Source organism: Malus sylvestris, chromosome 16 (genome assembly GCF_916048215.2).
Source record: "Malus sylvestris chromosome 16, drMalSylv7.2, whole genome shotgun sequence".
Lineage (NCBI taxonomy): Eukaryota > Viridiplantae > Streptophyta > Magnoliopsida > Rosales > Rosaceae > Malus > Malus sylvestris.
The window spans coordinates 10,531,948-10,544,415 of record NC_062275.1 but is presented as its reverse complement, the minus strand read 5'-3'; the positions used below and the strand labels follow the sequence as shown (position 1 = coordinate 10,544,415).

At 38.6% G+C, this 12,468-nt stretch overlaps 1 protein-coding gene and 1 long non-coding RNA gene across 3 annotated transcripts; both read left to right on the top strand.

Moving 5' to 3' along the window:
* Positions 1–386: 386 nt before the first annotated feature.
* Positions 387–1,360, top strand: LOC126608891 (uncharacterized). Its single transcript, XR_007618012.1, has 2 exons — positions 387–444; positions 1,118–1,360. It is a non-coding gene; the product is annotated as an uncharacterized LOC126608891 (long non-coding RNA).
* Positions 1,361–6,467: 5,107 nt separating this feature from the next.
* On the top strand, positions 6,468–12,284 carry LOC126607482 (polygalacturonase At1g48100-like). Of its 2 annotated transcripts, none has more exons than XM_050275084.1 (7): positions 6,468–6,596; positions 8,959–9,404; positions 9,995–10,162; positions 10,270–10,314; positions 10,425–10,632; positions 10,822–10,903; positions 11,329–12,284. In XM_050275084.1, the coding sequence occupies exons 2-7, from the start codon at positions 8,967–8,969 to the stop codon at positions 11,828–11,830; spliced, it is 1,443 nt and encodes a 480-aa protein (XP_050131041.1). In that variant the 5' UTR covers positions 6,468–6,596; positions 8,959–8,966; the 3' UTR covers positions 11,831–12,284. The 2 variants fall into 2 exon arrangements, with proteins under 2 accessions (XP_050131041.1, XP_050131040.1); XM_050275083.1 differs by having other exon boundaries at positions 6,478–6,596; positions 8,383–9,404.
* Positions 12,285–12,468: the final 184 nt, after the last annotated feature.

The following is a 12,468-nucleotide window of genomic DNA, read 5'->3' as shown; positions in this document are numbered from 1 at the left end:
CTTTCAGACCAAATTTTTGAACAACACGGACTATATTCGAACTTTCTGTAAATTGGGACCGGTAGATCACATTCCTAGCTTTAATTTGGCTTTTGTAGAAGTGAATTTGGTTGAGAATCGAGCTCGTTATGGGCTCTGGAAGTTGACCCAAAAATCTGCAAAACTGCAGATTTTCGCGAAGAAGGCGAGTACAGTGTACTCGCTGGGGCGCGTGGGCGCGCGTGGACCGCCACTTTAGACGGCGCGTGGTTGGTACGTACACGTTCGTGTCGTCGAGTAAATCGATTTCATATATTTATACCCTAGGTTTGAGCAAACTATGGGCGTTTTATTTAGGCTTCCGTTATGTGCTTTAATTAATGTTTTTAGTTATTTCACATATAGGGATTCCGAGGATTTTCGAGGCCAAGCTAGGCTCGGGGGCTACGACCCAGCGACGTACTTGTGAGTGGGCAGTTGCTTTATACCTATATATATATTTATAGTTTCCATAAATGCATATTTATGTCACATTTACACCTACATTGCCTAGTATCATTATTGTGATATAAATTGTGATAAATGCTGCTATATGGTTGTGATATTACTGTCATGGCATGCATACGTGCTTGTGTACATGCTCATCTTGCTGCACTAGGTGTTAGTACTCACCCTATGGCCAGGGTCAGTCCTTCACATGTATGTTCACATCCGCACCGTTCGCTCACCTTGGATCCAAGTTTAGGTGCCAGTCTTGTCGGGTAGATTGCATTAGGCGATCCAACTTGTATGTGATGTGCTTTTGCACCAGTTTCACGTGATCGTAGTACTAGAGCATATTGATTACACCCAGTCCTGTTCGTGTCAAAAACCATCTGTTCGAACTTGTGTGTCAGCTTAGATGGATGAGCACTTAGTTATATTAATTATCACATGATTATTATTGTGGCATATGATACATCATTTACTTGGCATATTTTTGGTTATATGGCTGATATATTGGATTTTCATACTTACGTAGTATGTTTTGAGGAAACTATACTTGTTTTACGGTGAGGGGTTAGTATATTCAAAGATAAAGGTTTTCTTATAAGCATTGTTTTACTGACCCACTCAACTTTATTTTTCGCCCCTCCAGGACCTAGATAGCTGTACTCTCTGTGGCACTCGAGGAATCACGGCAGTTCTGACATTTCCTTCTGTTTAGACGTATGAACTTATCACTACTATGTAATAAGTGTACTTTGGTTGCCTTGACTACTCTTTCGTAGTCTCACTGTCTATTACGCTCTGAATAATTGCAATGGGTTCAACCCACGAATTGCGCACTCTTTCACTGTTTAGTCCTAATTAGTTTTAATTTTATTCACTTTTTGCATCACTTACCCTTATGGTTACATCACCTCACGGTGACGACCAGCATGCTTCGACCTTTCCAGGTCGGGGTGTGTCATCCGCACTTGGATTTCCGATCTGTAACTTCCAAAGATCCAAATTATGCTTCTAGAACAACGTCCTAAAGTTTCGTAATGATTCAACAGTCGAATCTCCACCAATCGCTAAAATTAAGTGGCGACCGACCTTTTATTTTACGAACTTACAAATCCAATTCTGAAAGATCCGTATGTCGGATTCCCGATCCGTAAGTTCCTATGGTTTTCAAATATTACGTACTATAACGTACTAAACTTAGGTGACGATCCAATGGTTGGATCGTTGAATCATCTAATAACCAAGTGGCGGTCTCTATCAAAACTATGTTCGAACGATGAGATTTCATTTGTAACAGCCCGTCCCTAAAAATTATGAATTTTTCTAATTTTAATAAGTGAGTTTACGAAAATGCCCTTCGAGACAAAGTGTTGACTTTATTGACTGTCGTATCGTGTCATGTAAGATTCATTTTCCTGGCGTATCCTCGTAGTACTCGTCACTACAGACGCGTGGGCGCAAACGGAACGTGATTTGGAATTATAACGGAGGAAATATTAACGTTTAAAGTCAAGTGCAAGATTGTAAATTATTATTTTCTAGAAAACTTCATATTTCTGGAGTTTAATATGGTCATGCCACGTGTGAGGCTGGGATTGAAGTAAGGAAAGATGGGCGGTGCAGATGGGAAACAAAGGAGGAACAGGGGAGAGAAGTGGAGGAATGAGGAGAGGAAAGAGAAAGGAACGGACGAATCAGATAAGAGAGAAATGAGGGAAGGAGGGAGGAGAAGAAGAAGGGAATCGGCCGAATCCCCTTGAGGAACCGTGACCCAACCCGGGTCTATCTCCCAACTCCAGCCACCATGGACGGTGATCTTGGTGTCAAAATGATCCTTACCTTGAGGCCAATCAATACCTCTGTCAATTCCACCCCAAAAATTAGATAATTCAGCTTGATTTTGAAAACCACACCGGAGGGTGCGACGAGCCCTAATCCACCATTTTGGAAACGTTATGTCCCAATTACCACTACCACTACCTCTAGACTCCCCTTGAGGCCAGGAACAAAGCCCAATCAACATTGAGGGCGTCGGAGTTGTTTTGGAGGTCGAATCAAACACACCCCTTTATAGGATTTCCAGTGGATTTTCGTGAAATTGGGGCTTTTCCCAGAAAAATTGGCCTTGGTTGCTCTACTCACTAAGATCTTCATTTCTGTGAAATTTGGTAATTGTTAGAAATAGTTGAATTTTTTGGCGAGTCGAGGCGGCCGACCGCCACCTGCGGCGACGCGTGCTGCGGCGGGTAGGCCGAGGTGTCCCCTGACCTTCCTAGGTTAAGTTTGAATACCTTGATACCATTTGTGAGGTCCGATTAACGAATTTCCGTCATTTGAACCTAGTTTCATTAAGGTCCGCCACCTGATTATTATAGTAGCCGACGATCCGACCGTTGGATCGTCACTAAACTTTGATACTTTGTAGTACATAATATTTGAGGATTTTAGAAACTTACGGATCGGGAATCCGATGTACGGATCTTCCCGAATAGGATATGTAAGTTAAGTGTTTTATTGACAAGAATTATGAGATGTGGTTTGGTAATTGTTCTAGGCGCCGATCGTTCGTGACGCCTTGATGTTTGTGCTAGGGAGTTGTAGCGCAGACTGTAGATGAGTAGGCTTTTGATTTTCTATGTATACGTATATATGCTTTATGTTTTCCCAGAACTTGTTTTAAATAGATTTACGATTTTAGATGTCATGTCAATTACATGACATTTGAAGGAAAGATGAGAGAAAATCGGTTACGGTGGTTTGGACATGTGCAAAGAAGGCCTACTGACGCTCCGGTTCGAAGATGTGACTACGGGAAAGAGGTTTAGGGCCGAAGGGGTAGAGGAAGACCTAGGAAAACTTTGGAAGAGACCTTATGAAAAGACTTAGAGTACTTGGATCTAACGGAGGACATGACACAAAACCGAGCGCAATGGCGTTATAGGATTCATATAGCCGACCCCACTTAGTGGGAAAAGGCTTTGTTGTTGTTGTTGTTGTTGTTGTTATCAATTACATGACATTTTAGAACATGCATTAGTATAGTTATGCATATTGTTGTTTAACGATGTGGACGCTCAGGTAAGCTTCAGGTGAGTATATATTGATGGTAGTGATTGTAGTGTGTATGGTTATGTTGAGATACATTTAGAGCTCATTATCCTGCACCCCGGTGGCAGTGCTCCCGCTCGTGGCCAGGGCATAGTCCTTCACGTGATATTCACCTCCCGCACCGCACGCTTACCTTGGATCAAAGTTTGGTATCAAAGTTTGGTGCACAGTCTTGTCGTACAGACCACATTAGGTGATTCCGACTCGTAGGTGACCCGCGATTATTCGCACAGCCTTCACGTGATCGTAGCACTTTAACGTACTTATTTGCACCCAGCTCTGTCGTACATATCTTAGGTGGTTCCGACTCGTGTGCAAGATTAGGTGGTTCCATCAATTAACTAATGTCGCTTATTTAATCAACTGTAGAAAATAAATAAATGGTTGGGAATACTTTTTACCAATTTCAACCATTTGTTTTATACAGTTTGCTGACTAAATGATCTTAATAAATTACACAAAACTATCTCAAGTATTAGTCGAATCATAATGTCATACTTCATGTTTAAAACATTGCAATGTCATGCATTATCTTACGAATTCAATATCATACCTTCGTCTCAATTTCTGTTAGTTTTACCATTATCTGCGTACCTGAACATTGTGGGTCACACACTAATTTTTCCACGTGGATTAAAATTCCATTAAAAAAAAGTTCTTCTTAACCAAATCCCACCCATTCAGCCTTAATTTGTTCCTACAATCACCTTCTTCTCCGTCGACTCCAACACCAACCCGATCCCTCTTTTCTCCGACTACCCAACCTCAACCTCTCTATTCTCCGACGAACGTCCTCATCTCCAACGAAACCCAACCCCAATCCTTCTCTTTGCCTGACGTCGAAGCAGAGGGACCCATTCACAATCGAGCTATTATAGAAGGAGGCATGGTGTTTGGGCTCGTATACGGCGGCGTTGCAGATGGAGCTCAGTGGCTTACTTTTTGTGACGCCGTCACAGATGGAGGATGCAGACCTTGATTTCGAGAATCCGTAATCGCTGCCGTCCGATCGCTCAGAGATCGTTGGAAAATTCTCCATCGTTGGATTTCGTCGGAGAGGAGAAAGACGTCGGAGAAGAGGAAAGGTTTGTAGGAAGTGGATTTGGTTAACAACAATTTTTTTTTTGAAAAAAATGGGATTTTGTAATTTCATCCACGTCGAACAATTAGTGTGGGACCTGCAACTTCCACGTAGGTGGATAACTGTAAAATTAACAGAATTAGATACAAAGGTCGGACATTACAACGATTTCGCAAAATAAATAAAGTATGACATTGCAATGTTTTAAATATGAGATATGAGAGTGTGGTTCGATCAATATTGATAGTAATTTTGTATAATTTATCACATATTTTATAATATTAAAGATTTCTTCATAAACACTAAATTTCGTAAATTTTTTTCTTATTAATTTCTTCTTATCATTCAGGATCCAAGTTAAACTCTTTAAATGTATATACTATAGCAGTTGGTGGACTGCAATGGTAACTTTCACACAATTTTGCCACATGTTTCCTTTCATATCCCTTCTTTTGTTTAAAAACTATTGGAACAATGGTTGGCACTTGTATAGCTACATATATCAAGTATTTTCAGTCATATTTTTTTTATTATATCAAGTTTTTCACATTTTAATAATACGCATAAAATTTATGTTGTATTTGAATTTTAACCTATTGTTCAGAAAATGAAAGTAAATTTATATTATATATTAATGACCAAAATTTTCATTGTATTTTGTTAAAAAAAATTCCGAGTAATACAGTACCTATTTTCACGTGTTATACTCATTTCATTTTAGAGAGCTTTAATGAAAATTTTACGGTGTTGTTCACTTTAACGAAGTCTATGGTACTGTTTACTTTAACGAAAAATCATATTTTTACACTGAAAAGTATCTTGGTACTGTTTGGTATTTTTTCTGCACCAAACAGATGGAGGTGGAGATTCTGAACTACTAACTGCAGCAGAAATGATCTCCAAAAATCCCATGAATTCACTTTGCCCTTTATTTTATCCTTATCGTTAAAACTCAAAGTTTTCAAGTCATTTTTATTAGTTTTCCTTTTATTTTAATCTTGCTAATTATGTTGCATGCATACCTTGAGTTACGTCAATAATTCGATCCATCTAATCTTAAATACCAAACAAACCCTTAAATATGACAACGGTAAACCCTAAAAGTGGGTTTAGATATGACCCATAAAATATTAACAAGTTTGGTACCCATCGGTGATTGAGATAATCAGTGGCACCCAACTTCTGTTTGTGCTTTTCTGTAAAGCGGTAGGCAAACGAAACAACCCTACTTCTGTTTTATGCTTTGGTTCCACTTAACACACATTTATACTAATTAATCACTTCAACCAAACTAAAAGTTCATACGCAGCTTAGCTGAATCCTTCCGTTCACCTCACCCGTGACACACAGAAACACTATCCCGTGAATTCCCAGCCGCCACGTGTCATGCTCTGGCTCCTTCCCTTCATGTAGAACTTTGTCAGCAAAATCGACTTACATGTTAAAGCTTGCATGTGAAATCTCTGTTGGAACCCTTTTCACACTTCCATCGAATGGTTTGGTGTGTGTTCCACAAGCTTCTAACCATGGAGAGGGCGACACGTAGGATGTTCCATGTGCTCACGTGATGGCCAATCCTACGTGTCGTAGCTGGAAACTACAAATCATCCCCAATCAAACACTTTGAAAAAATGCGGCTCTTACTTTTGTCACAATGCAAAGCCTCGTGCTTTTGATTAGGATTTCGGTTATTGAGCTCGCCCGTGAAAGACTAAGACAAACACTTGCATTTGTAGTGCACGTACGTAACCATTGCACATTTTTCTCCAGCACAATATCTTAACTCTATAAAAGCAACTTCCACACTTTGCATTTTGCATAGCAAGTATCATGCACTTCAAGCCTAATTAACACCAGGTTAAGTTACAAATAAGCTCATTGGTGGTAGAGGACCTAGCTCAGCTACATCGAACATTCAACATTTCTGAGCGACCAGGTGAATATCGTTCTTTGTCTTACAATAAAGTGTTTGTTTGCTCGAACATATTAAGTCAATATTATTGCTCGAAATCATCGATTAGCTGAATTATATCTGCTAGAAGAATGTTACCCATTACCACAATTCCTATCATTTATATTCCCATCATTAATTAACAATAATTGATAAGCATGCTTATTAGCTAGCTAATGAAGTTTGTGCATGCATAAGTGATCATGAGGGACATGGGATTTGCGAGCTATGGACCAAAGAGGGGTAGATAGGGATTTGAATCAACCCGTGAATGGTATTAACATTGTTGTCGCAGACCACCCATATGCTTCTTCCTAGCTATAATCCTATGGCCACAAGCAAAACAGAGAGCTAGCTAAACAACAATGAAGAGTCACGAGAGAGTTGTTGCTTTTACACCAAAATTCCACATCCCAATCATCTCATCTGCTGTATGTGCATATATTTTATTCTTTCATATCGTCCCTACATTCCACAACCTCATAGCTCGGAAACCACTCTCTCTCATCTCTCTAGCTATCATGCAATATACATTGGTGTCACATGAATAATGTAACGTATACTAGCTATGATGTATTTATGATGGTGTGCTGCTATATACGTACATATATGCGTACGTAGAGAGGCTCTCATGCAACTTCTTGTATACACTATATTATGTGTATATCTTCTTCATGTAATTAGTCATGTTAAGAGAAAGATAGAGATGACAATGAGTACAACAAGAGATTTCAGTGTACCCGGAACATGAACATAAATGTCACACATCATTATACAAGTGGAGAGACACTTGAACAAACAAACAAAAAAAAAAAAACTTCCCTCCACTTGTATAATAACATATTATGTACCACCCTGTATTCTGAACACATTAAAACATGTTTCGAGTACAACAGGTTGTAAGTAAATTATTCCCACAAACATATATGTTGTCTTTAATTTATATAAGTATATATAGAATTTCCAGATGGAATAAAATCACCTTAAACAAGTAGTTTATATATAAAAAAAACCAAGATAAAAATGGTGTATTCATAGAAGATTATAGCTGTCAATATCTGCTTAAGGTATATATTTATCATATGAGTAATTAATGTATTCGGCCCTAACAAACACAGTTTCAACTTATTGGAGTCTAAAACCCAAGCTTATTAAGTTTTGTAAGGCCCCATTCTCCATTTAACACAACTCGCACAGCATTAATGTCTTTCATGAGATAAGACAATTCACACGTACATAAATCTTGGAATTATATGCTTTGTCAAAACGAATATTTTAATCGGTCTATGTAGCCACATTCATCCTGCTCCATTTTAAAATGACTGAAATTGCTTTTAGCAAAAATATTTTTGTGTTTTAAAAACACTTAAAGTATTTTTTCCATACCTACCTGCATTTTTACTAAGAATTGGTTCGAAAAACATTTTCACAATGAGCGCTTTCAACTATTTTAAAAGTACTTCCAAACGAACTCATAGACACATAATTTTCACACACTCATTTTTTCATACTTATATTTAATTTTTACTATTAAATTAATAAATTAAAAAAAATTAACGGACAAAATATATTTAAGCAGGAGAGCTAAATTGTAGAGAAATCTTAGAAAACACATCTGGTTGCTGCATGCACGCAGCACACTGTTTTAGGAAACTCGGGCCTCAGAGCAATTCACAAGCTCATAACTGCTAATTAAATTCTCAATCAATCCCAAGGTTTCATGTCGGTAACGAATTTGACACTCATCTTTTTCTTCCGTCAACATTTACAGGCAAAATATATAAAGGGGCTAAAAGACGAGCGTTAAAATGGCTAACGCAGTAGTACGTGTCATGCATGTATGTGTCTACGAAAACAATCAAGTACAAGAAAATTAAAAATGGTGGACGAACTAGAATTCTAGCAGGACCACATGGCAAAGAAGCAAAACATACCAAATATGTAGTATCACATAGAAAAAGGCAAGAGGTCACCTGCAGAAAGAAATCTACAACAGAACAAAAGAAGTAACAGTCCACAAGATTGAAATATTTGCAACAGAAGACCAAGCTCCAAAAGCCACATAAAGCTTCCAACAATTTTCCCGGAGACAAATCATACATCTATTATTATTTCATTTTATATAATTTTTTTCATTCAACCTGAAGTTGACACGTATAGGGTTTCGTATATGCATGAATTTAGCACTGTTGTGGGAAATTTCTGAGCTCATAACTTTGAGTATAAATTAGAGCCTATGTTTCTACTGGTCCTCTTGCCAGACCACTTTATAACTTCAGGCCCCTCTCTCTCCTCTCTCTCCTCTCTCTCCTCTCTCTCTAAGTGCATTTTGGTAATTCTCTCTCAGAGGAAGACATGGAGCTCTTTCACTGGTTTAGACTCTTATGGATCACTATGACTCTATTGACCTTCCGGTGTGCAAGCAATGTGGAAGGAAGATATCATCACCAAAAGAGGAACAAAAACTCATCCCCTCCTACAACCCCTGCAGAAGATCCAGTTGCTCCTTCAACTCCGAGCATTGCTCCTCCTACCCCTCCTCGAGATGTTCCCTCAGACCCTTACCCAACTGACCCCGGAAACAACTTTAGTAATTCTTCAGACTGTGTGTTCAATGTCATGGACTATGGGGCAGTTGGAGATGGCTCTGCTGATGACACTGCTGCATTTAGACAGGCTTGGAAAGAAGCCTGTGCTGTTAAATCAGGTGTTGTTTTCGCTCCTTCAGATTACCGCTTCAAAATCACCTCAACAATTTTTTCAGGTCCATGTCAGCCAGGACTAGTATTCCAAGTAAGAATTTTTATGTTAATTTTTCAGAAATTCCTTGTTCTATTGTTTATCTCTAGTTGCGGCTTGTACCATAGGTGGTTAGTAACTCTGTAAATGGAGAAAAAACTTATCTAGATATCTAGAATGTCACCATGACATCATGTAACCATTTTGAGTGGTGCTATATGCGCACCCTTTTTTACCTTCTGCACACTCTCTGTTAATCCTATCATTTGATCATCTTCAATTCATTTGATACGGACGGTTGGAAATTGACAGAAGTGTGTGGGAGGTAAAAATGTGAGTGTATAACATCACCCATCAACTTTACATAATAATGCATTATTGACTTGGATCATCATATATAGTGACGTTCCAAGTGTTAGTAAGTTATTCTTCTACACCTAAGGTCATGAGTTTGATTGTCCACTTCCCACATTGCTTTTATAAAAGAAAATGTGTATCCCTAGTAAATAAGTTTCTCTCATCGACAATTGAATTTTAAAAATAAAAAAAACATTACTAACACAAAATATATGTTGCAATGAAATATAGTTCATTAAATTTGTAAAATTTGTAAAATTTGTAATTAAGGTTGAAATATGAAACAGGTAGATGGGGTTTTGATGCCGCCGGACGGGCCAGCGACGTGGCCTAAAAAAGACAGCCAAAAACAGTGGCTTGTGTTTTACAAACTTAACCGGATGACTTTCACTGGTACTGGAACCATTGAAGGTAACGGCCAAAAGTGGTGGGCCCTTCCTTGCAAACCTCACAGGGTAATTAGCTTTCATCTCCATATCTCCTCCTATTTGTTTATTTTTTATTTTTGAAAAAAAAAATTAAATTTCCAATATTTAACAGTTATGTTAATTACCTCCCTCAGGGTCCCAATGGATCAACACTGCGAGGACCATGTGACAGCCCTGCTGTAAGTAAAAAAACCCAGGAGGGCTACAACCATACTTAAGAATTTACTGCAGTAAAAACTTCTGTCACAGTAACTTTATTAATCTTCTTGCATTCTTCTTTCTTCTTCAGATGATCAGATTTTTCATGAGCTCTAATTTGGTGGTGAGAGGCTTAAGAATCCAGAACAGTCCCCAATTCCACATGAAATTCGATGGCTGTGTAGGAGTACTGATTCAGAAAATATCCATTTCTTCACCAAAGCTTAGCCCCAACACAGATGGGATCCACATAGAGAACACAAAATCTGTTGCCATACAGAACTCAGTGATTAGCAACGGTACGAAACTGTGAATTGATAATTTTGGGTAGCAATTTTCACACTTCAATTTTATTCATTTGCATTCAGTGTTGAACATTTTATAATTTTTCCGCACTCGCAAAAGTAGTTCAGCAGATGAAAAAATGAGTATTGAAATTACTAATTGACTTGTATTATGTGTTAATAATTTTTACCATGATTAAACAGGTGATGACTGCATTTCGATAGGAACTGGGTGTGCAAATGTTGATATAATGGGTGTCACTTGTGGGCCAAGTCACGGGATTAGGTACGTCCACAAGTATTCTCTCTCAAATAAATCTCTCCCACTTGGCTGCTACCTACCAATTGTCATCCGTTTGAGTCCAATCAAGAAAACAATAGTTTGACTGATTAATGCTAGGGAGACCGTATTACTGACAAATTCAATTTGCCGTAACAGGACAGGGAATAACAAAAAATTATATGTACAAAGAAAAACTTTATGAGTCATTTCATCAAACACTTATTTTAACGAATCTCAAATACAATCATATTGGGGTTAATTGACTACAATGTATGTCCATAGTAATCTTATCACATTATGTGACAATTGACATGTCTAAAATTTGTAGCACATTATGTGATCATTCTAACATTACTTGTACCTTGTATATATAATAACAGTGAAAAAATTCAACCGCGCCTAATTAAATATTCTAACATTTCCTTCAGCATTGGGAGCCTTGGCGTGCACAACTCCCAGGCATGCGTCTCCAACATCACAGTCCGCAACTCCGTCATACGTGAATCCGACAACGGTGTCCGAATCAAGACATGGCAAGGCGGGACGGGCAGCGTCTCTGGCATCCTCTTCGAGAACATCCAGATGGAGAATGTGCTCAACTGCCTGCTAGTAGACCAGTACTACTGCCTATCACAAGCATGCCGAAACGAAACCTCAGCAGTACTAGTCACAGACTTGACCTACAGAAACATAAAGGGCACGTACGATGTGAGGAGGCCTCCCATTCACTTTGCGTGCAGTGACACCGTGGCATGCAGAAATATTATCCTCTCAGAAGTTGAGCTTTACCCATACGAAGGAGAGCTCATGGATGATCCCTTTTGTTGGAATGCTTATGGGACACAGGAGACTGCAACTATTCCCCCTATTGATTGCTTGCGAGAGGGGGAACCTCAGGCTTTGGACGAGGTGTCCAAGTATACTTGCTAGAGGGAGTCTTCTGTCCAACTGTTTGCATACAGGATATCAGGGATAATCAGGTGAGAATTTCCCATAGCCTCTCCAACCCAAAAGGAGTGAATAACCGTGGCTTGCCACTAATTATCCCCCTTTTTCAAAAGAAAAAAAAATATTTAAGATGTTATAACTTATTTGTATGTGAGTTGTCGCATGGTCACGTGATCAGCCTCTCAATAGAATTTCTCATATTTGCTAGGGTAAAGTTTAATTTGGGTTTGGGCTACTTAGGATTTACTTACATAGAGATACCGTCTACTGTATAGAGCCCAAGAGCTTTTATGGGTCCATCCTTATTTGGGGTTTTCCCCCTTATTGTGTGATGTGATGATGACTTATTTACAATTGGGTCTTGTATTTTGGCCCTACGATGTAGTAATGAGATTGTGTGCTTTCATTACATATAGTGGTACTTTTGTCTTAACAATGTATTTTTGTTACATATTGAAGTTTATACGACCATGTTCTCTCTTTTGAGTAATGTGTATGGGTATACGTTTAATCAACCCATTGTCGATGAAACCATGTTCTACAAGCATCAAACTCTCTCTAACTCACCCTTAGGTTTAGCTCCAACGACACATAGATGGATAGGTGAGGCACTGAAAAAA

Bases quoted from the DNA above. Each gene is read 5' to 3' on its own strand.
- LOC126607482 (XM_050275084.1), top strand. From the start codon at position 8,967: ATGGAGCTCTTTCACTGGTTTAGACTCTTATGGATCACTATGACTCTA. The intron at 9,405-9,994 runs GTAAGAATTTTT...AATATGAAACAG, and splicing joins AGCCAGGACTAGTATTCCAA to GTAGATGGGGTTTTGATGCC. The intron at 10,315-10,424 runs GTAAGTAAAAAA...TTTCTTCTTCAG, and splicing joins GACCATGTGACAGCCCTGCT to ATGATCAGATTTTTCATGAG.